The following is a 24,428-nucleotide window of genomic DNA, read 5'->3' on the forward strand; positions in this document are numbered from 1 at the left end:
GAGAATGATGCGCTCAAATGATTTCATCGCCAGAGATGTGAGGGCTATGGGTCTGTAGTCATTGAGGCAGGATATTTTATTAGACTTGGGTACAGGGATGATAGTGGATTCCTTAAACAGTGAGGAACTGAACACTGGCAGAGGGAGGAGTTGAAGATGTTGGTGAAAACAGGGGCCAGTTCTGCAGCACAGTGATGGAGTGCCGCAGGGCTGATGTTGTCTGGGCCTGCCGCCTTGTTTCTCTCCCGCAGAAGCACGGTAAGCCTCCTTGAGTGGAGTCTAGCAGTGGTCGAGTGTGTTGTTTCCTCTGCTGGGGCAGGTAACTTGCTGGTGGTAGTTGGGAAGCTCCGTGGACAGATTGGTGTGGTTGAAGTCGCCTAACACAATTATTGCTGCGTCTGGATGTGCTTTTTCCACGGAGGAGATGTGGCTGGCAAGATCGCTCATGGTGGTGTTAGCGTTAGCCTCAGGTGGAATGTAAACACCGATTATGATTATCGATGCAAACTCTCTGGGAAGGTAGGTGGGTCTGCATTTGACAGTTAGATGCTCCAGAAGTGGGGAACATTCATGGCTTAGCAAGGTGGAGTTTGTGCACCAGCGATGGTTGACCATAATGCATATTCCACCACCTTTAGATTTGTGTGTTAGTTCCGCTGACCTGTCGGCTCGGTGGAGTGTGTATCCTGCGAGTGATACTGCTTGGTCGGGAATCGAATGATCCAGCCAGGTTTCAGTCAGGAAGATGGCGGAGCAGTCACCGTAGGTTTTGTTTGACTGGATCAGGAGGTGAAGTTCATCCATCTTGTGCCTGAGAGATCTTACATTTGACAGCAGAAGGGCAGGGAGTGGGGGTCGGTATGGGCGCCTCTTGAACTGCGATAGGACACCGGAGCGCCTGCTCCCTTTGCCGGTTTGCTGCCATGGCATTGGGAGGCCAGGTGAAAAAGACGTTGATGACTCCAAAACTGCATGTTGGTTGTGTCTGAAGTTTAGTAGGTCCCAGCGGCTGTATTGGATAACACATGAAACTTTACACATATAGAGCAGACAAAAGTACGACAGAAATAAACATAGCTTGCACTGGGGCGAGCCTCACGGCCGCCATGTTGACTGATGGGTCAATCCTTGTCTTAATGCAAACGTTTTGTAAAGTGATGCTTGACCAACAACGTGCTGTTGGGCTGTGTGCTCTCTGCAGGATGGTGTCTGTACTCAAAGATTAGGGATTGTGTGTAAGATTAGCAGCAAAATTGATTTTTTTGCATTATTAGTTTTTGCACAAAATCAGATTGAACATAAAAGTTACATATTAGTCATTCGGGACAAAAAGGTCCACTTCCAAAAACTGCTCAAACATGACAACAGATTAATATTTTTAAAACTTTTTGGGGTTAAATCTTTCAATCGACTTCAGTCTTGATCAAAAATACCAAATGTTAAATTATGTTCAGGATTTTAACCCTTGAACTGCCAGTTTGAAAACATGAATTTGCATTTTCTATGAAAAACATGAAAAAAAGGCAGTTATTTTCCATATAATGAATGTTGGGGGGGGTCAGCTTTTTTTTTTATCACAGTCTTGGATATGTCAAAGATTAGCAACAACATTTATTTTGGTGGATTATTAGTTTTTGCACAGAATCAGGTTAAACAAAAAAATCAAACATTAGCCGTGTCCCATCCACTCCCATTATAACCACATATTTTGATCTCTCCGCCATACCGATATAAAATCATACATTTTGTAATGTCAGGGTTTTATATTGGAGGGAAATATTTCAATTTGTCCTTTTTATTCTATCTCACCAGATGTGACATTTTACCATTGAATTACATGCTTGTCATTTCTTGGTTTCTTTGCCTGTTGTATAATGGGGCCCTGACAGCCATTGGAATACATGTATGAAACTAATGTGTGTGTGTGTGTGTGTGTGTGTGTGTGTGTGTGTGTGTGTGTGTGTGTGTGTGTGTGTGTGTGTGTGTGTGTGTGTGTGTGTGTGTGTGTGTGTGTGTGTGTGTGTGTGTGTGTGTACAGAGACAACAATATACAGTAGATTTGGTTTACAGCAAGTCGCAGTTTTCGCCTCATATCTTTCTATCTCTCTCTCTTTTTCTCTCACTCCCTCATTCCCTAACTCATACACGCTCGTACATATTAAACCTCCTTATACCTTGTGTGTGTGTGAGTGATTGTGTGTGAGAATGAGACAGGAGTAAGTGTGCTCTCATGGCGTTTTGTTTTTCATGTGTGCTGTTTCATGTGTCTCTGAGGTAAACAGATGTATGATCTTGAGCCAGCTTGACCTCCATGTTTTGAATTGTTTGGAACTTCAAACTCTTTTGATAATGTCTCTTTAGCAAACAGACATACACAGCCATACATACACTCCTTGAAGTAAATAAAAACACCTGGCTGCAAAGATAAAGGTTCAAATATGTGTAGTTTGGCTGGATGGTCATTTCATTCCTGTGATATGCAACAAGCAGTAAGATGAAGAGGAGCTTCTCTGAGGGACAAGAGGTCTCAAGCAGCCTGTAACTTCAGCTGCAGGACTCATACTATGAAACAGAAACACCCTGAGAAGGAGAATCTGGTGTGGATCTGAACTGTGCTTGAAAGGAGTCAGCACAAGGATAAAACACCTTTTTGCCAAACATGAGAAGGAGAATCTGATGTGGAGTTTGTGGTGGAGTCTGATCCTTCTTCGTCCGACCCTTCCCCTGAAAGTGGAGAGGACACAGAGGATCCCATCCCGTAGCTGCGCTACATGTCTCTGCACTATCCTATCCCGAGGATCGTGTCCATCATGGCAGTGGGTGGATATCAAAACATTTTCAAATCTGGTTTCCCTCTCATGAGGAAACGCCGCGCTACATTCCTCCTGCCAGAGGTTTGGTTTCAGGGCCCACGCGTATATAGAATAAAAAGGACAAATTTAACTATTTCCCTCCAATATAAAACCCTGACATTACAAAATGCATGATTTTATACCGGTATGGCGGAGAGATCAAAAGATGTGGTTATAATGGGAGTGGCTAATTTGTGAGTTTTTTTGTTTAATCTGATTCTGTGCAAAAACGAATAATCCACCAAAATAAATGTTGTTGCTAATCTTTGACATATCCAAGACTGTGATAAAAAAAAGCCGACCCCCCCAACATTCATTATATGGAAAATAACTGCCTTTTTGTGCATGTTTTTCATAGAAAACGCAAATTCCTGTTTTCAAACTGGCAGTTCAATGGTTAAAATCCTGAACATAATTTAACATTTGGTATTTTTGATCAGGACTGAAGTTGATTGAAAGATTTAACCCCAACAAGTTTTAAAAAATATTAATCTGTTGTCATTTTAGAGTAGTTTTTAGAAGTGGACATTTGTGTCCCGAATGACTAATATGTAACTTTTTTGTTCAATCTGATTTTGTGCAAAAACTAATAATGCAAAAAAATAAATTTTGCTGCTAATCTTTGACATATCCAAGACTGTTATATAAAAAAAGAGCCAGTCACCAGATATGTATTTTTTGGAAAATAACAAATTTTCTCTTATTTCATCATGAAAAAAACCAGCGGTTTCATGTTTTCAAAATGGCATTTAAAGGGTTAAAATCCTGAAAATGATTAAATTTTTGGTATTTTCTATTAGGGCGGAAGTTGCTTTAAAGATTGAACCCAAAAAAGTTGTGAAAAAAACCTTTTAATATAATGTTTTTATCAAAGTATTTTGCAGTGGACATTTTTGTCTCGAATGACTAATTTGCGTAGTCGATTTGTTACAGAGGGGATTAAAGACCGATTTGAAAAAAAATAGATCGAGAAAATAGCCTTGTTACCAAACGGCCTGATTTTTTGTAACAAGGCTATTTTCTCGATCTAATTTTTTAACACAACCAAAGTTATTGCAAAATGAAAAGTGAAAAATGACCCATATGGACAAAAACGTCCACAGTGATACTGGAGTGTTAAACCAATTATTTACCTTTGTCTTTGTCCCGTTTCTCCTCCTCTTTGCTTTTGTTTCTTCCCTGGGCTCCAGATAGCTTTGTTAGTTTCCACACGGGGATGGCTAATTATCTTTAGGTAGTTAGCGTCTTTTTTTCCCCGAGGCACGGCAGGTCAAGTGTCAGTTCAGAAACTCCACAAGTGGTGATAGGATGATATGGTGATACACACTCTTCTACAGTAGGTGGCGGTATGCACCTTAAAGCTGTTTGCAGTCCGCCAAAAACCGAGAGAAGAAGAAGAAGAAGAAGAAGAAGAAGAAGAACTTGGATCCATGTGGCGTCTCATCGCTTCGGTTCTCTCTCTCTGTGTGTTCCTGAGAAAGTGTGTGTGAGCTCCAGCTCTACTGATCCATCATCTCTGTGTCTGGATAAACCTCTGAATGGACTCTGCTCTTTTTTCTGGAGCGTTTACCTCGGACTATAGGAGCTAGCTTAGCATTCTAGCTGGAAACACGTTAGCAACACTTGTCAGATTGAGAGTTTGACGGAGAGAGAAACGGTGTGTTTAACGGAGTCTGCAGGAAAAGGTGATCTAGGAAACATGAGTAAAGTCCAAATGCTGCTGTCGTTGAAGAAGCAGCGACTCACTGCTGCTAATGAAGAGATATTTGCTCTGTTTGAACAAACAATAGCAGAGCTCGAGGAGGAGCTGTTTCTTTCCAAAGAGGAGAACAAGAGACTCCAGAAACTACTGGACGCTGTTTTACAGCCTCAGCTTCGGATACACAGAGCAGGTCTGTTCCCTTTACCCTTAATTAACACTTTACACTCTTCAGTAGCACTTTATTATCACATGAATAACACTTTAGACCAGGGGTACTCAAATACAAATCTTAAAGGTCCAACAAAAAAGTTAAATGAGACAAAGGTCCGTTTATTACGGTCATTCAAACTTTTAAACAATTGCAACAAGATTCTTAACACGAGGTTGCAAAAACAAAAGTAATCTGTATGCAGTTTTCATTGTTATTGTGTCTGTGCTTGATCCCTCAGGATTTTATCGATACCGGTACCGGTGTTACAGTATAAATTGAGTCATGACAACTGGCGACATTCTATTATTTTCGTCATAGGAATCCGGGGCGTGTACATTGAGGACCCATTGTTGACTTACCAGGAAAGAAACATCGTTTCTCGTTTACGTTCATCTTTTGCTATATCTGCCTTCCTAAGATCACTTTGCTGCACATTCAGTACTCGTATGTGAGGTTGTGGGTGAGAGGCCGATATCGTGACGCTTACAGGGAGGTATCGAACATTACAAAGTAGGTGACTGTGTGGATGCCTGTTCAAAACATTGCAAACTTCAATAAATCATTTAAATTATATATTTGTGTCCGACTTTCATTTGTTCATCGTTCTTAATGTGATGTATAGTAGCTTTGATAGCTGTCCATACCTTCAGACAGCTTAAAAGTAAAACACAAGTTGTTTATTCACAGCCCGAACGCTCATCGAGATGACTGGATCAGTCCTGACAACTTGTGATAAGCTCCGATTAAATTGTGATATCAATTCTGTAGCTAACCTCCAGGGAGCACGTTTATTTTATGAAATACCTGTATCCCTCTCATCACAACAAGACTCTACACTGTGCAGAAAAAACAATAGTTCCATCAGATTAATGATAAAAACCTGGAGGAAATTATTCAACTTCTGAAATCCTCCTCCTGCTGCCTTGATATTATTCCAACAGGATTTTTCAAATATGTTTTGCCTTGCATGGCCTCAGATCTACTTCATATCGTAAACAAATCTCTTCACTCAGGTATTTTTCCACAGGCCCTGAAAACTGCAGTCATTAAACTGCTCTTAAAAAAGAATAATCTAGACGCTTCAGTGATGAACAATTACAGGCCCATATCAAACCTCCCATTTCTAAGTAAAATCATTGAAAAAGTTGTTTTTCAACAGCTGAGTAACTTCTTGCAACTGTTTCGATGTGTTCCAGTCAGGCTTTCGTCCAAACCACAGCACTGAGACTGCTCTTGTAAAGATCTTCAATGACATCCACTTAAACACAGACAGTGGCATAACTTCAGTGTTAGTATTATTAGATCTCAGTGCTGCGTTTGACACTGTTGACCACAACATATTATAGACCGACTGGAAAACTGGGTGGGACATTTTCGGCAACAGTTCTACATTGGTTTGAATCCTACTTAAAGAGCATCTTGCAGGTTTTTTTTTTTTCTACATTTATGCTTAAACTTGCTTGAAAATTATAATTAAAAAAAAAAGTGAATGTAGGATTTGATATGTTTTACGAGAGATAAGGAATTCAGAGGGAAGGAGCAATTTTGAGCTCTGCTCTTAAAAACGGCTTTTTTTTAAGGTCATACGTCAAACGCATCATTTACATCACAAAGGGTAAACATCTCCGCTCTCTGACCGCGGGTATAGTTAGTAGTTGCGTTGAGTTGAGCGGTTGTGTTTTAGTGAGCTGGTATTTTTCGGTAGTTTTACATTGTATTTCTCCATTTGTAATCATGGTGCAGTATTGTGTTTGTGCAGGTTGCACAAATACCAGCCTGTCAGGACATCGAGTCCACAGTAAAAAGGACCGGAGCTAGCGTTCGTTCCTGGGTGCGTTGTGCATCCACCTCCCTGCAGCACATACTCTCCACAGCTTTACTACGTATTACATCTCTCTCCCCACCCCCCCCCCCTTCGCTGCTCTCTCTCTCTCCCCCCTCCGGTACACGGCACCGTAAGACATAGTGTGGAGTTGCATTAGGTAACGCTGTGGTGGCTGTACTGCTCCAGCCTTCTCCTTTGTGTTTGTTTGTTTCCCCCTGTCTGTGTTGTTTGTGTGTGCGTGGTGGCTGTCACTCCTGGCTCCCGGCTCAACCTCCACTTACCTGCTGCAATCAGCTGTGCACCCTCCCCGACTACACACCTGCTTTCCATCAAGCCATTTACAACGGCATATCAACGGAGGCTCCACAACCTTTCTCCGCCAGATCGTCAAGTATCAACCGTATCTCGCGTCTCTCCTCCGGTACACAGCACCGTAGTGTGGAGTTGCATTAGGTAACGCGAGATACGGCTGATACTTGCGGATTAGTTTCTGTTATGGATCAGTATCAACAGTCCTGCCACTAACGTTACTATATTATCAATGCTATGTTAGTTATAGCCTGATATATAATAGCTAACTTCACAATGTTGTGATGTGACGTTAGCTAACATTCTGTAGCTAACGCCGGTCACTCACCAAGATAGCTGCCCAGTTCTCCACTGGTTCTCCTCACACCACAGCTCCATTTCTCTCCGATGGCCGTTATTTCTTCTAATCCTTGGCTGCTCCTGGTCTCTTGGACGCCTAGCAGGCTCATAATTATAAGGTTGTGGTCCGTCATATGCATTCGAATATTCATGTTCAACTTCTTCTGTGTCGAAACTAGCATTGGGATCCATGTTTATTAATACGTTACACCGGCCGCTCTCCCCCTTGTTTCCCCCATGTTACGTCACACGCGGGAGGTCACGCTCCGAGGCTTTTTTATGCGGAAGTGAAAATGTCTTACAAAAACGACGCCAGATGTCACTGTAGTGTATATTTCTGTATATTTATTGGGAAATCTAGTGTATTCATCATTTTCCTACGCATTTATTCACAGGTGTCTTTAACCTGGAAGTTGCTCTTTAAAGGACAGAAACAACTTTGTTTCTATAGGTAAATACAAATCTGAGTTGACAAATATGACATGTGGGATTCCTGAAGGCTCCATCCTGGGGCCTCTTCTCTTTAACATATACATGCTACCACTGGCATATATAATGCAGGGGTTCCCAAACTTTTCAGCCCGCGACCCCCAAATTAACAGTGCCAGAGACTGGCGACCCCCTGTCGACGGGGGGGGGGGAATGCACTTTGTTGTAGTTATCCTACAGAGAAAAGAAAATGCACTTGACTTGGAATTAATGTACTGTATGCATTCAAAAGTGCTGAATAAATGTGTTATGGACCCATAATAGTGATTATTATTTAAGTTAAGTTTTGCCATAATCATGTCTTTTTCCATAATCAGGTAGCTGAACAACAGTGGTAAAAAAAATTCGGCCTTTCGGTTTTCGGCCAACTGTTTCCTATTTTCGGTATCGGTTTCGGCCAAGAATTTCCCATTCGGTGCACCCCTAATATAAATAAACTTGCCTTGCCTTACATATAGTTTATTATCATTTGTAGTCATGCATAGTACTGCCTTCCTGATTGCTTTATTTTTGAGACACCTATTCTGTAACTACCTGGGTTTTAAGAGAGTCAAATACCCTATGTGACTGTTCAGTCTCATAAAACATGCTCAATTTACTTTTTGAAAACACAAGCTCACAATAAAGTCAGATGGGAGATCTACAGAAGCAAAGTGTGATAGACAAAGATGCATTCCTATATTAAACAAACCGAAAGGAAAACGTTGTTGTTCCACGAGGCAGTTGTAGCCATAGCAAATGGACTAAACTTCAACCTTCAACTACCTGCTGCCTGAAATCCCTGTGACATCACTGCAGATTGTTGTAACCAACTAGCTGTGTGGGACATTATCACAATACATATTTAAGTTAATTGACTTGGATTGTAAAGGTCTTTCGCTGTTGTTACTAGCTTTGGTGAAGGCCTATTCTTTCAATATGATGGATATTATTAGATGTCCACAAGGACAACATAGGTTGTTTGTTTTACTGTAATTGCAATGCTAATACCAATTGAGCATAGTGGTAGCACTAACTGCTAACAAGGTTTTGATATTCAGAGTCTGGCTGTTCGTGCTTGCTAGCACGTTATGCTATTGGCTTGATTGTACATGCTAGTGTGATAAGGCCTATGGAAGATGCTAATGTTATTTAACTTCTAGATCCTTTCATTTTTTACTTACAGTGAAACTCAATATGTTTTTTGCATACTGTCTGCCAATCACTCTGTTTTTTAAATATTGAGTTAAAGTCACACATTTTAGAACATTGATACATTTCTTAAAGCTACTTTCCTAACAAACACATGCAGTTGTAGCAATCGCTACGAGAATGCACTCTGTGTGAGCTGCACAAGGCACTTTGCGGTAGATTCACGTCTCTGATGATCTGAAAAGCTAAATGATGTCAGAAATGTACACAGCTTTTTCTTGTGTTGAAAGAGATCAGCAGGTCAATGTTACTTGAGCTAGTTTTTAGATGTATCATGGCATAGACAAATGTCTCCTATAACCCACAGCCTATGGCTGTTACTGGTGGGTTATAGCATCATTTTATATCTGAATTGTGCTCTGGTAGGAATTCACACCCAACATGTTAATAACAGCCCAAAAATTTTTTTAACTCTATGGTTTTACACAGTTTTTATAACGTGAAATTCATATATTTAACAATTAAATCGTCAAATTAATACCAATGTAGCAATAAAGTGAAAGTCAAAATGTGTTAAGTAGTTTTGTTTTTTTACCATAATAGGATAGTCAATACCTGTGTTTTTCAGTTTATAAATGTAAAGTAGTGGTTAAATTAAGCAAAATTACAAAATATTTCTTTCTTTACTCATATATTTTCTTGCAATTATGATTTTTTTTAAATGAGTATTAAAGTATTTGTTATGTATTTGATAGTGATCTATAGCCATAATAAAAGTATTTTTTAGTAAAATTACAGAAAATGCTGCCAATAGAAAATCATTTATTTTTACGGTTAGTTTTGTTAAATTCGCATTTAAAAACTGCAAAAAAAACTGATTAATAATGTGTTCCTTTTTTTTTTTTTTTTTTAAATACATGACACATTTCAATGAACCGTTTATTCTTGTAAATTGATTATGATTTCCTGTAATTATGAAATACAGCAAAAAACTATTATTTTTTCTGGGGAAAAACTGTAAAAAACAAAAATGTTTACAGTGTGGTACTGTATATAAGAAACACACATATTTGAACATTTAGCAGGCTTCCTCATCCATAATCATTTATACAGGTGCAATTTTGAACATGGACAGCAGTAAAATGCAACATACAAAATAATCAAGAAACAACATAAATTAAACACTGATAGGGAACATTTTACTGCACCATCATTACTGTTACATAGGAAGGTGCCGTCAAATGTTCTGTTAATACTTGCATACTTTTACTTAAAGAAGGTTTGAATGCAGGATTTTAATTTGTAACAGAGCATTTTCATTCTTTACTGTAGGCGTAGTGTATCTGTGAACGATCCCAAATACAATTCATTGTTTACATTGCGGCTAGTGCTACGCCAGAAGAAAAACCCTTTTACATTTTTAACTGGAAGTGGAAAGGGGCTGGGCTACATGAGGTGACTTGAGCCAACACAAATACACAATAGGTGGGACTAAGAAAGATAATGTGAAAATATAAAAACAAAGGCATTAATTAGGGCTGCAAAATGTCCCCCATTGTAATGGTGATGAGATTTTTAAATGCTAACACTTAACAGTTTGTTCTGACTGTGTTTCCTGTTTCCTGCAGACGTCCAGCAGCTGGTGGTGGTTAAAGAAGAGCCTCTCCCTGACCAGCAGGAGTGGAGCACCAGTCTGGACCAGGAGGACCCAGAGCCCCCCCCACACATTAAGCAGGAACAGGAGGGAGAGGAGCTTCAGGAGCTGGAGGAGGCTGATATCACCAAGTCCACTTTCACTCCTGATCCTGTGAAGAGTGAAGATGATGAAGAGAAACCTCAGTTCTCTCAGCCTCATCAAAGACAAACTGAACACATGGAAACAGAAGCTGATGGAGATGACTGTCGAAGACCAGAATCAACCAGGAACTCAGATCCAGAGAGCAGTTTACAACCAAATACTGAGGACCACACTGAAGACTCTTCTGAACCTGACACTGGAGACTCTTCTGAACATGAAACTGAAGACTCTTCTGAACCTGAGACTGAAGACAGTGCTGATTGGAAAGAGACCAGAGAACCTGCCTCAGGCTCAAACTCACTGAAAAACAGACATGAATCTGTCAGTGATCCACAACGTAGTGCTGAAAAGAAACCATTCAGCTGCTCAGTCTGTAAGAAAGCTTTTTCACTGAGTCGAGGTTTAAAGAAACACATGAGAATCCACACAGGAGAGAAACCATTCACCTGCTCAGTCTGTAAGACAGCTTTTTCACAGAGTGCACATTTAACGTCACACATGAGAGTCCACACAGGAGAGAAACCATTCACCTGTACAGTCTGTAAGAAAGCTTTTGCACATAGTGGAAGTTTAAAGATACACATGAGAATCCACACAGGAGAGAAACCATTCAGCTGTACCGTCTGTAAGAAAGCTTTTTCACATAGGCTAAGTTTAAAGGACCACATGATAATCCACACAGGAGAGATACGACACAGCTGCTCAGTCTGTAAGAAAGCTTTTCCACAGAGTGGACGTTTAAAGACACACATGAGAGTCCACACAGGAGAGAAACCATTCACCTGTATAGTCTGTAAGAAAGCTTTTTCACAACGTGGAAGTTTAAAGGACCACATGAGAATCCACACGAGATAGACCATTCAGCTGCTCAGTCTGTAAGAAAGCTTTTTCACAACGTGGAAGTTTAAAGATACACATGAGAATCCACACAGGAGAGGAAAAATAGATCTGCAAAGTTTTTGACAAAATATTTAAATTTAAAAAGTACCAAGTGTGTTGGTAAGGGAATACATTTGTCTATTTTGTATCCTGATGCCGTTACTAGGGGTGCACCGAATGGGAAATTCTTGGCCGAAACCGATACTGAAAATAGGAAACAGTTGGCCGAATGCCAAAAGGCCGAAAATGATTAATATATATATATATTTTTTTGTTGTAGGCCTACAACAAAATAGTGTAAATAAAGACTAACAGCCAGGCCTTCAACAACAACAAATGCACCTATTAGTTTGGTAACCTAACGTGTTGTTGTGATGACGTAATCAAAACGCGGCGACAAGCACGGCGCGCGACCATGCCTGCCGCTTGGAGATATTTAAAAGTATCAGAGAGGCGCGGATTGCGATTTGTAAAACGTGTTCAGCTGACATTTCTCGAGGGGGTGTAACTGCAAAGACTTTCACCACTTCGGGATAACTCCACCACTTGAAATCAAAACACCCGGACATATGCGGAGTATGATCAACGTAACCCTGTTATCTGATATTTTTTCGGTGCTAAAACCCTTTCGGCCGAAAGCTGAAATGGCCTTTTTAACCATTTTCGGCCGATAATTTTCGGTGGCCGAATATTCGGTGCATCCCTAGCCGTTACATGTAATACGTTACTCCCTAAGCCTGATTTCACCCACCTGCAACCGATTCACTAATAATCACAAATGTTCATTTCTTCGACCCCTTGACTCGACTATTTCTCGTTTAATAATCGTTACATCTCCTCAGGACCAAGTTCCCGTGTCCTGCCTTTGACCTGCTGATCACCCACTGCTCATTTAAGGTGGACTCACCTTTACAAGGGACCAGCTAGTCTTGGTGTCTTAATGCAAACGTTTTGTAAAGTGTTGCTAGACCAACAACATGCTGTGTGCTCTCTGCAGGACGGTGTCTGTACTCAAAGATTGTTGATGAAATGAGAGCTTCACTCTGTTCTTGTTGTCCAAACAACGCCAACAGAGCGATACGTCTTCTTTCCAGCGGATGGCATAAATGTTATATCATGCAGTTCAACTGTCATCCATATATTAGTGATTCAAAACAGCAATGTGTGAGATAAGGCTAGTAATTGACTATTTCAACAGAATGTGAAGAGGTTACAGTCTTGAGGCCATGTCCAATGTGTTTGTGTTTTGTTTGATTAAATCGACTGAAATGAGCATTCAATGACTCAATTATTCTGAATTACTGTCATTACATCATGGGTTTGCATTGCAATATTAGAACGCATAAAACCCAACTTTATTTCTTCCAAGTTGCGGGTGTTCATTGTTTAGAAGTCTGCTGTGTTTCATCCAAGCTTCCACTTCGTGCTCCGATAATGCTGAAAGTATCTGTTGTATGCTTTACCTGCTCCAGTAACACAAGTTTAATTGACTGGACAGAGACAACAGATAGTGGATGGATCCAGAGGAGAACCAGAAGATAGTCCGCATAGAGCCTTCAGGTTCTGAAAATGATCAGGGACAGAGCTAGAAAAAAACTCCAAAAACCTGAATAGAGCTAGAAGATAGCAAAGCCAAGAAAGACCCAGACAGGAAGGAGCCAAAATAGTTTGTATTTTTTATTTTTTGATATTCAATCTCTTCTCTTAAGATATTAGAACTTCCTATCTCAATATGTATCCTTTTATTCAAATTAAACCTTACATTTGTGCTGCCAATTATTGAGACTGTTTCACAGCTTTATCTTAAATATTTAGACTTTTGTCTTCACATATAGATTACATAGGATGAACAGCACGATCCACTCTGCTGGATTCTGCCCAAATCGGCTCCAAATGCATGCAAACATCTCGCTGTATCCATACTCCTGCAGTTGTATTGTTCTGGATTCATAGTGAAGTGTATTAGATGGTCTGCACTCTTATTGTTATGTATTAAATATAAAGTCAAATACCCATAAAGTCAGAAAAGAAAAGAGTCTCACTTAAGGAAAAAGGTTCTGAACCAGTGAGAGTTCTTCATTTGCACATAAACATGGTCAAATATTTAAAGTTGTGACCAGATGGTGTCGCCCTAATCCGTGTATCTACGGTCCGTTTGTTTTTCTTTATTACACAAGTTAGCGGAAGAGCGTCTGAGAGGCCTTTTTGTTTTTGTTGTTTTTCCTTACGAAATGGTCTAATGGTCATTGGAGCGAGGGGCGGGGCGAAACTCGCGCAAGTGATTTCAAAACAAAAGCCCTCGTTTGCTTTGATCGGTGATAATATTATAAATAAGGTGAATTTAGCGATCACAACGAAAACGGCCAAGACACACATTGAGCCCAGAAAATGAATGTTATTAAGGCTGTCAATATAATAAGCCTGTGTCTAAAATGGACAACATTGTTAGGAGATTTAAACGATACAGCGATTCTGCACTGCGGTCACTCAGCCGTCTCTCCACTTTGTTTTTTCAAATCAGCTGCTCTTCACTTGACGGAGAGCACCAGAACGCAGCTCCGGCACTTCAGATAAGGAGCCGTACACAGGTATAACATTATATATGACAGTAAAAAAAAGTTAACTCTGTAAACTCGAGGCACTGGCAGCTTAGTCATTTGTTCATCACCACTCAGCTTCAAACAAGCCAAGAAAAGCCGGCATAACATGGGACAGTAAAGTGGGAGGTGCTGCTACCTGTCTGTCTGAAGGGACAGTAAAGTGGGAGGTGCTGCTACCTGTCTGTCTGAAGGGACAGTAAAGTGGGAGGTGCTGCTACCTGTCTGTCTGAAGGGACTGTAAAGTGGGAGGTGCTGCTACCTGTCTGTCTGAAGGGACTGTAAGGTGGGAGGTGCTGCTACCTGTCTGTCTGAAGGGACAATAAGGTGGGAGGTGCTGCTACCTGTCTGTCTGAAGGGACTGTAAAGTGGGAGGTGCTGCTGCCTGTCTGTCTGAAGGGACTGTAAAGTGGGAGGTGCTGCTACCTGCCTGAAGGGACAGTAAGGTGGGAGGTGCTGCTACCTGTCTGTCTGAAGGGACTGTAAAGTGGGAGGTGCTGCTACCTGCCTGAAGGGACAGTAAAGTGGGAGGTGCTGCTACCTGTCTGTCTGAAGGGACTGTAAAGTGGGAGGTGCTGCTACCTGTCTGTCTGAAGGGACAGTAAGGTGGGAGGTGCTGCTACCTGTCTGTCTGAAGGGACTGTAAAGTGGGAGGTGCTGCTACCTGTCTGTCTGAAGGGACAGTAAGGTGGGAGGTGCTGCTACCTGTCTGTCTGAAGGGACTGTAAGGTGGGAGGTGCTGCTACCTGTCTGTCTAAAGGGACTGTAAAGTGGGAGGTGCTGCTACCTGTCTGTCTGAAGGGATTGTAAGGTCGGAGGTGCTGCTGCCTGTCTGTCTGAAGGGACTGTAAAGTGGGAGGTGCTGTTACCTGTCTGTCTGAAGGGACTGTAAAGTGGGAGGTGCTACTACCTGTCTGTCTGAAGGGACTGTAAAGTGGGAGGTGCTGCTACCTGTCTGTCTGAAGGGACTGTAAAGTGGGAGGTGCTGCTACCTGTCTGTCTGAAGGGACTGTAAAGTGGGAGGTGCTGCTACCTGTCTGTCTGAAGGGACTGTAAAGTGGGAGGTGCTGCTACCTGTCTGTCTGAAGGGACTGTAAAGTGGGAGGTGCTGCTACCTGTCTGTCTGAAGGGACTGCCGATGTCCGCACCGCTGTGCAGGAGACGTGGAGGGAGGGAGGGTAGAGAGAGCAGAGGAACTTCCCAGTCTAATCTCCCGACCTGATATTTTTATTTTGTATTCAATCAATATATTTTTGGAAAGGGAAACTGTGCGCAAACAGCAACAGTAGATATATATTCATTTATTTAAAAAAAAAAAAAAAGGTAACAAAAGGGCACTTTCTCTGGAGGAAGAAAAAGGGCCTGCATGGTGGGGATATTTGTCTTTGTTATCATGTTTCATTCCCAGTTTGTTTTTCAGCTGTTATTAAAAGATCTTTGTGCTCATTATTGTCTCTGTGTGTTTGTGTCCCCGGCTTTCTCTCGTTTTAATCTGCACAAACAAACTGAAACTGGTTCATATCACACTGTGCGTATACAGTGTACACACACCAAGTGTGAGTGTACAAGTTAGTGTATTCCTTGCCCTCGCATCCAGGAGAGAAACTTCAAATAAGGAGACAAATGGAGTCTCTGAGAAGGTTCAAACTTTGATTAAGTTACGTGGTAATAAAACAAGCAGAAGGTGAAGAAGAGAAAACGGTCGCGGCCGTGGAGAAGAGGCTCCACTAAGCTCTGTCACCTGACTATATATCTAATTTGGCTCCTCTTCAATGGCGGCTGTGGTGACGTAGGGGGTCCACCCGCCTCCGATCTTCAATGTCCGTTGTTGCGCATAACAGAGGATTCTGACATTGTACATTCAATACATAACTAAACACGCCTTTTCTCCTCATATTCTCTTTCATGACTTTTCATTTAATACATTTTATCGGCTGTAATCGTGTTTTCCGTAAAACCTGAAGTCAAGCTTACTGTTGGTATTTCGGAAATCTTTTCCGGAATAGCTTTTCAAAATAAACTTTAACCACAGGCGAAAGCTAACCGGAAGTATTTTCACAATAATTATATTATACAGTTATAAAATGACTATGTTTAAATATCTTATATCATTAAATATTGATTTGAATTTCTAACAATACCCACCGGTGCGCGAGCTCTCTTTCGCTCGCGCACGCACACAAAGTGGCTCGTGCCACACACACACACACACACACACACACACACACACACACACACACACACACACACACACACACACACACACACACACAGAGCAGAGCTTGAATGAAACACAGAGACCCAGAAGTAAGCGACTTGCACTCACGAGGCCTACTATGTGCAGAATCCCTCTCGCTTTCAGGTGGTTTTGATTGACTGTCCACACGTGGACGTTTAAGGACTAAAAAACTATCAATTTTTTACTTTGCTGTTAGCAAATAATTTGGCGCTCTAGCTAACAGGAAGTCACTCAAGTGTCACAAAGTAATTTAGCCTATGGGTAGGTCAAAAATCTAATGGGTGCTGGCTATTGGCCTAATCACCAGTTTGTTTCACATTTGCATTGATGTAAGCAATCATTTTTGTAATTTAATTTAATACAAATAACAATAATAATTTAAAAAAAAACATATTTATTGGGGGTGCTTAGGGGGGGGTGCTTTTGGCAATCCTGGGGGGTGCTTCAGGCGCCGCCCCTGGGGTGAGCTGGAGAAGGACAATTTTTGTTGACCGCACGCACGCTCGCACGCACGCATACAAGAATATACGCATATGGATATTATGGACTATTGCATTTTTGCTTTGGAAATAAAAGGTCAAACGCATACTGTTGGAAAGACTGAGTTTTTGCGCGTCCACAATGTTTTTCTCTTGTTTAGTCCTTCGCGGCACTTTGTTTGGAATATTACTGCCGCAATATTAAGTCAACAAAAAAGACTTGTACCACAGCGTGGATCTACGGAAATCGAGGATATATACGGAGATTTCCTAGGATCGATCGGTGACGCTGTGGAATTAAAAGGAAACATTAAAACGCCGTGATCGCCGCTGTATTGGAGAGCGGCAACTCTACTTTTTGTAATGCTATTTTATTTCTATTTACATTACATTACATTTAGCTGACGCATTTATCCAAAGCGACTTACAGTAAGTACATTCGACCAGGAAGATACAACCTTGAAGAAAACAGAATCATATAAGTACATCAGGTTTCATAGAGCTAAACATTTCAAGTGCTACTCAACTGGCTTTAGATAAGCCAGCCCTTTATTAGTAGTGCTTTGTTAGTAATTCTATCTCTGGAAGTGGAGTCCAAAGAGATGAGTTTTCAGTCTGAAGAAGATGTGTAAGCTTTCTGCTGTCCTGATTTCAATGGGGAGCTCATTCCACCATTTTGGAGCCAGGATAGCAAACCCACGTGTTTTTGCTGATGGGAACTTGGGTCCCCCTCGCAGTGCGGGTGCAGCGAGCTGTTTGGCTGATGCAGCTTTAAGATGTTTACATTTTCGATTGTTTGATTCTAGTGTTTTAACTGTCTAATGTACAATGCCTTGTCTTTTGCTGCTGCAGCGTAAACATTTCCCCAATTGGTTTCAATAAAGTACTTCTTATTTTATCTTAATCTTCAAATATATTTTACTTTAAAAAAAAAAAAAACATTGATGTAACTACATACACATATCGATATGTTGTATAAATATTGCAAATTGAAACCTTTATTAACCACTAATTACCAAAAATTGCATTTCTATCCTGTTATTGATGCATTCAAATCATGATTCAAATGGCCCGCCACGAACTTCCGGGAACTTTCTGAGTCTCTCTGAACCACGTGACGATCAAGCATTCTGGACTTCCGCTGTCACAACTCTTCTCTCTACTGGACCAGCCAATCAGAATAGACCTTCTCGAGTTCTCCGATTGGTTTGTTTTGTGGCACATTTGTAATGCTGTGACAACTTGAGCGAGCAGGCAGGGAAAGCTGAGCACAGGCTGGAGAGGTCGAGCGAGGGAGAGAGAGCGCGTGCAGCGGTCTGCTTGCGCACGGAGCAGGAGTTTAATGAGAGGAATATATTTCTCTGTGCTCAAAAATGTTCAAGTGTGCGCTCAATAGCATTTTCTATGCTCAGCATGTTTCATTGCATGCTCAGGATGGAGGCACAAATATAACGCCATACACATGAGGGGGTTCAAGGGAATGAGCATGCTGATAAGTTGGCAAAAGAGGCGTTAGAAAAGGAAATAGCAATACCAGTTTCACTTGGAGAAGGAAAAGGAAAAGCAATAATTAAGAAGAAGGGTATGCAAATATGACAGACAAGGTGGGAGGAAGAGCCTGATGGAGACACTGGGAACAGAAGGTGAGGCGGTAAGAGCTACCAGGAAGGGAGTGGAGCCTGATGGAGACACTGGGAACAGAAGGTGAGGGGGTAAGAGCTACCAGGAAGAGAGTGGAGCCTGATGGAGACACTGCACTGTAAAAACTGTTGCTTTGGTAAAACTTAAAAAATATGTGTCAAGTGGTTCCAAGCAATTATAGGAGTTGGGTAAACTCACTAATGTGATTTTGTCTGCATGTGAAAAAAGATAAGATGAGCCTACAATTAAAAGCCAACATATTAAGTGTAACCAATGCAAATTACAATCTGCTAAGAACCACATAAGACAAGAGTACATAAAGTAAATCATAAAACACAATTTAGTTGGACAAACTCTTCCTGAACATTGCAGCTTAAACAAATAGATTTAAAAAAGAGAACGTTATGGAAATGTTAATACATTTTATTAACAGCAGCAGAAAGTGCTTTCAAACGGTTTTCATAAAACAGTAACATGTTTAGAAGCACAACACATAACATTAACATACATGTAACACTGACACAGGAGAAGTCTTAGCATTTGTGTTAACAACTTAAAGTTACTCTTAAGGTAAGTGCTGCTAATGACCTACAAAAAGTTAGAACTTATACTTAAACAGTATTTTCTGTTTGTTAAGGCTCCTATAAAAACAGAGACAGTTGACACAATTGTGGCTTTTAAGAACAATGTTTGTCATGTCTTAACTAAGCTTGAGGACTGATCAAGGGGTTTGTCAAGTTAAGCACATGGTGTAGTCCCTAACGATAGCTGAGGATTCTGGGTAGTGTAGTGTCTTCTGCCATCCAAAAACTCCGAAAAAATATTTGTTACTCCGAATCGAAGGGGAAAAATACAAAAGCATTGTACACAATTCAAACCAATCAATGTTGTGTAATTAACAAGGATAATTTGGTGTTTTTGAGTTGATGAGTAGTGCAGATATCACTGTAAAATCAATCGAAAGTAAGGAGAATACTTACTTCTGGGTGTAAAATTCTCCGTTATCCAATGGGAATGGACGCTCGTAATACAATGATCATTATCTTTTAAATAACGTTAACTAAAGGGAACAATCTATTTGACACAGCTGAAGCTCTGGCCTTCCTTAAAAACTAGACATTTTTATAAAAATCACAGTTGTATTACACACAATGCACTGTTTTTTGAGAACAAAAATTCGTAACTAATGTAATTTTTACATTCTGACGACAAATAAAAATTATTATGAATACAAATAAAATAAAAGAAGCCTCCCGTGAGTTACTACAAGCTAAAAAGTAGATTTTAAAACGTTTTATAGAATAAAAGCTCACTGCAGGACGTTGTAGAAATGCGTGTGTGCACCACAACAAAGGAGCCTCATTCACTTTACATATCGGTTGTTTGCGTGGTGCCGACACTTACATTTAACAAAGTTCGTGACTCCACCACACAATGTGGCGTTAAGGAGTCGTGGTGGAGTCACGCATTCTGGTGAGATCAGGTTGGATATTGTGTTCTTGCTAAGCAGTATTTTATTTGGAAATGCTGTTGTTAGTCTTCGCCATAAGGTTGTGTCAAGAGAGAAGAAGAAGCATAAGAAGAAGAATTATTCTTCTGTGGTTGTAAATAAGTACGGAGTTAGGCTAGTAAGTTGAATTAAGTGTAGCTGCAGCAGAGCAATGTAGGCAAGACTTCAACTTAACTGATTGTGTGTGGGGGGGAACCCCATAGTTCAGGGGTTGCCCAGAGTTCAGGGGTCTGCAACCCGCGGCTTTAAGCCCTCTGCTCAAAAAAAATAAGAAGGAAATAAAATAAAATGCAAATATTTGTACGACTATTCATATTTTGTTGCACGGTTGAAAATGTTTCGTATCTTGTATTTTGAGGTGATACTGTGAAACAAGTTAAAATAAAAACGGTTTTAATTAGGTCAACTATCATCCTGCTACGGTCCCGCGCCAGCGCCTTTTCTTGCAGGTGAATAACCTGACCCCCGGCTCGACGAGCAAACTGGATAAATCAAAGAAAAGAAAAGTATCGGAGCAACACAGAGGGTTTAATTCTGCGTGAACAAATGTGACCGGAGGTCTCCTCCCTCTGTGCCGCTGCTTGGCACCGTGCCAGCTTACCAATTGTGCTTACTGCGCACCGGCTATTTAAACTGAGGTGCGAAACTGTGGTGGCTGCAGCCTGGCGTGGTGACGCAAATTGTTTGGCGTGGCAGCGTTCATGTCCGACCTACTCTCTACCGGACAGGTACTATAATTCCACAAGTGGTGATAGGATGATATGGTGATACACACTCTTGTACAGTAGGTGGCGGTATGCACCTTAAAGCTGTTTGCAGTCCGCCAAAACCCGAGAGAAGAAGAAGAAGAAGAAGAAGAAGAACTTGGATCCATGTGGCGTCTCATCGCTACGGTTCTCTTTCTCTGTGTGTTCCTGAGAAAGTGTGTGTGTGAGCTCCACTGATCCATCATCTCTGTGTCTGGATAAACCTCTGAATGGACTGTGCTCTCTTTTCTGGAGCGTTTACCTCGGACTATAGGAGCTAGCTTAGCATGCCAGCTGGAAACACGTTAGCAACACTAGTCAGATTGAGAGTTTGATGGAGAGAGAAACGGTGTGTTTAACGGAGTCTGCAGGAAAAGGTGATCTAGGAAACATGAGTAAAGTCCAAATGCTGCTGTCGTTGAAGAAGCAGCGACTCACTGCTGCTAATGAGGAGATATTTGCTCTGTTTGAACAAACAATAGCAGAGCTCGAGGAGGAGCTGTTTCTTTCCAAAGAGGAGAACAAGAGACTCCAGAAACTACTGGACGCGGTTTTACAGCCTCAGCTTCGGATACACAGAGCAGGTCTGTTCCCTTTACCCTTAATTAACACTTTACGCTCTTCAGTAGCACTTTATTATCACATTAATAACACTTTAGACCAGGGGTACTCAAATACAAATCTTAAAGGTCCAAAAAAATGTTCAATGAGACAAAGGTCCGTTTATTACGGTCATTCAAACTTTTAAACAATTGCAACAAGATTCTTAACACGAGGTTGCAAAAACGAAAGGAATCTGTATGCAGTTTTCATTGTTATTGTGTCTGTGCTTGATCCCTCAGGATTTTATCGATACCGGTACCGGTACTGCTTATCGGTATCGGTATTTTTCGATACTCTTATCGATACTTTTCAATAATTTGGTGCTCAAAATTATAGACATGAAAACAAGATGTGAAGATTAAACAGTCATTCTATTGTAATTGCAGAAATAACTGTATAACTTATACACTAGCTTCTCAGAAGCAGACACAAATAAATAATAACTTAAAGGGGCCTGGTTCGCCCTATCATGCTTTTTGGGTTTTCCCCTCAGACAGAGGATGAAAAGAGGCATTTTTTAACATTTGTAAATCATTTACATCTTCATCCAGACATTTCAAACTGACAACCTAGCTCGACAAGAGATCGTTAAAACATTGTCCTACAGTGACATCATGCAAAACTGTGATAGGCTACGAAGAAATTGGTCAAAAGGCTAAGATGGCAAAAAGATAAAGGCGAGTACGTATATTATTCTGGATTGTACTTTTAAATCATCACAAAATAAATGATGTGCTGAACTGAAACACGTCAACATGTGTCTGAAGGTTTAAACATAGAACAACGTATTTGAGCTTAAAATATGTCAATTCCTAGTAAACGACCAACAATTGCTGAACCATACATTGAAACGTTGACCTTTAACAACATTTAAATACAGTTTTCCAATTCACAATGACATCTGTAAGTTTAACTGGTTTATAAAGTATTCAATGAAAGGCCAAATTATTATAGGTGTAGGAGCTCACATTAATACACTGTCAGTGTTAATAAACAAAAAAAAGACAAGACGATGTGCCTGCAAGATTGCACTCAGGTAAACAAAACATATTACCCGTGCGCAGCAGCTAACCTGCCTGCGAGCCTTCGCTCAGGCCACATTTACACACGGCGCGGCTGAAGCCCGCTACCACTATTAGCACTAGCACTGCGTCATTAAGTTGCTTGTGTCACCCCCTTTACAAGCAACTAATTGAGTACATAGATTGCACCTTGCACTATCGCCACTACATTTTTTTAAAGTGCACCCAGACCTTGGATCGCTTCGCTCTGTCCGCCATGCCTGCGGGAGTCTCACAACAATAATAAGAGCGCTGTTGAGAGAGATGACGAGTGGCATTTACAGTGGCCAATCAGAGGGGTCTCAAACCGGATACATCACACGGGATGAGGGTTCCCAACCAACCAGAATGGTTTAAAGTTAAACGAAGGAAGTAGACGTAACAGATATACCGATAGCAGCACCGTTTGTCCAGCGGCTTAACGGTGTACCGATACCGTCCAATCAGGTACCGGTATTGACTTAGTACCGGTTCTCGGTACCCATCCCTAGGGCAGACACACACAAGACAGTGGAACAGTCGGACATGCAGAGCGCTGTTTGCAGTGGACATAGCAGAGAATTTTGACTCGTTGTGTTGCGGCGATATCTCGCAGATAACAGATAATACATATGAAAAGTATAATTTGCTCAGAGTCCAGAGACAGTTGTGGTTCGGTCCGGATACGGACCGGAGTCCGGACTTTGAGGATGCCTGCTTTAGACCCTTTATCAGCACTTGCTGCAGGTAGTACATCCTGAAGTAAAAGTACACCACACTGTGAAAATACTCCATCACAAGTTAAAGTACTGCATTCACATCGTAAGTAAAATTATGTAAGTATTATTAGACACATGTACTTTATTATAATAATTAAAATATATTATGGAAGAGCAAACCTACCAAAATAAATATATTTATAAAAATACATACATTGAATAATATGCCATTTAATGTACTGATTTAAATATGACCCATGCATGTGGGCACTAGTTGGTTAAATGTGACATACATTGATACTTTAGTTTTAATGTGCTTCTTTATTCACCTTTTCTTTTAAATGTGTAAAAGCAAATAAAAACAAATACTTTGCATTAATTCAAATTGCGGGAGAATAATTCATAAAGAAATCAATCAATAAATATTAGGGATGCTCACTCTCTACCGATCGATCGGGCTCTCTAAAAATGCAGATCGCATGACTTAAAATGATGACGTAAAATACATGACACTTTTCTCTGTGCGCGGCAAAACAAGCTCGCCAAAATGGCTTCACCAGTCTGGCAGTATTTTAAGGTGTCCGAAAAGGACAATAAAATAGCGGTATGCAACGTGTGTGAAGCAGAAATCCTGCAGCTCCACCCGCTGTGACGGACCGGTGAGCGGAGCACACACTAAGAGTTACACCTAACACACTTAGCTATTTTATCTACCTCTGGAACAAGCTGAATTAGGTATAAACAGTGTTCGAATTACCCATTTGCTTTCGGGGGAGCCCTATTTATTTATTTTTTGGCAATCATATAGGCAGACCTGAAAGATGTATATGTTTCCTGCATTAACATGCATTAACATTGATTGCCAATAATCCTTGTATTATTTTAAGAATTGGTAACACCACACCATAAAGATTCATTTAAAAGCAAAACAATGGGGTGCAAACTATTTACATTGCAATTATAATTGTTTAATTCTTTGGATGTTATTTTCTTAATTTACAAAATAACAATGTAACTAGTTGATAAATAAAAAACGAACACTGAAGGCCTTCCAAAGACCAGGGGCGGATCTAGAACAATATTCATGGGGTGGCAAGAGGGTGGCACAAGATTTTGAGGGGTGGCATCCCCTGGCAGAAGTATATGGTGATTTAATCGCAGTTATATCAATCAATGTTAACTTGGAAAGCCACACTTTTTATATTTTAACTCAATAACATTAGGTGACATTATTGTGGCACATCAGTAAAGCCTTAAATAGAAATATATAAGGTGGCAGACAAAATGTAATGAATTTTAACTGAACAATAACTGAATGA

The 24,428-nt window shown here is 40.7% G+C and overlaps 2 protein-coding genes across 2 annotated transcripts in view; one reads left to right on the forward strand and one right to left on the reverse strand.

Annotated features, from left to right (window-relative positions):
* LOC307013548 (uncharacterized protein) overlaps positions 1–24,428 on the reverse strand; it is a gene marked incomplete at its 3' end in the record, with an annotated part of 315,140 nt that overhangs the window by 137,652 nt on the left and 153,060 nt on the right. The window lies entirely within an intron of this gene.
* LOC307013374 (uncharacterized protein) lies at positions 4,261–11,511 on the forward strand (the record flags this gene model as incomplete). Its single annotated transcript, XM_079640753.1, has 2 exons — positions 4,261–4,744; positions 10,487–11,511. The coding sequence occupies exons 1-2, from the start codon at positions 4,552–4,554 to the stop codon at positions 11,509–11,511; spliced, it is 1,218 nt and encodes a 405-aa protein (XP_079496879.1). The 5' UTR covers positions 4,261–4,551.

Source organism: Notothenia rossii (assembly GCF_949606895.1).
Source record: "Notothenia rossii genome assembly, chromosome: 7".
Lineage (NCBI taxonomy): Eukaryota > Metazoa > Chordata > Actinopteri > Perciformes > Nototheniidae > Notothenia > Notothenia rossii.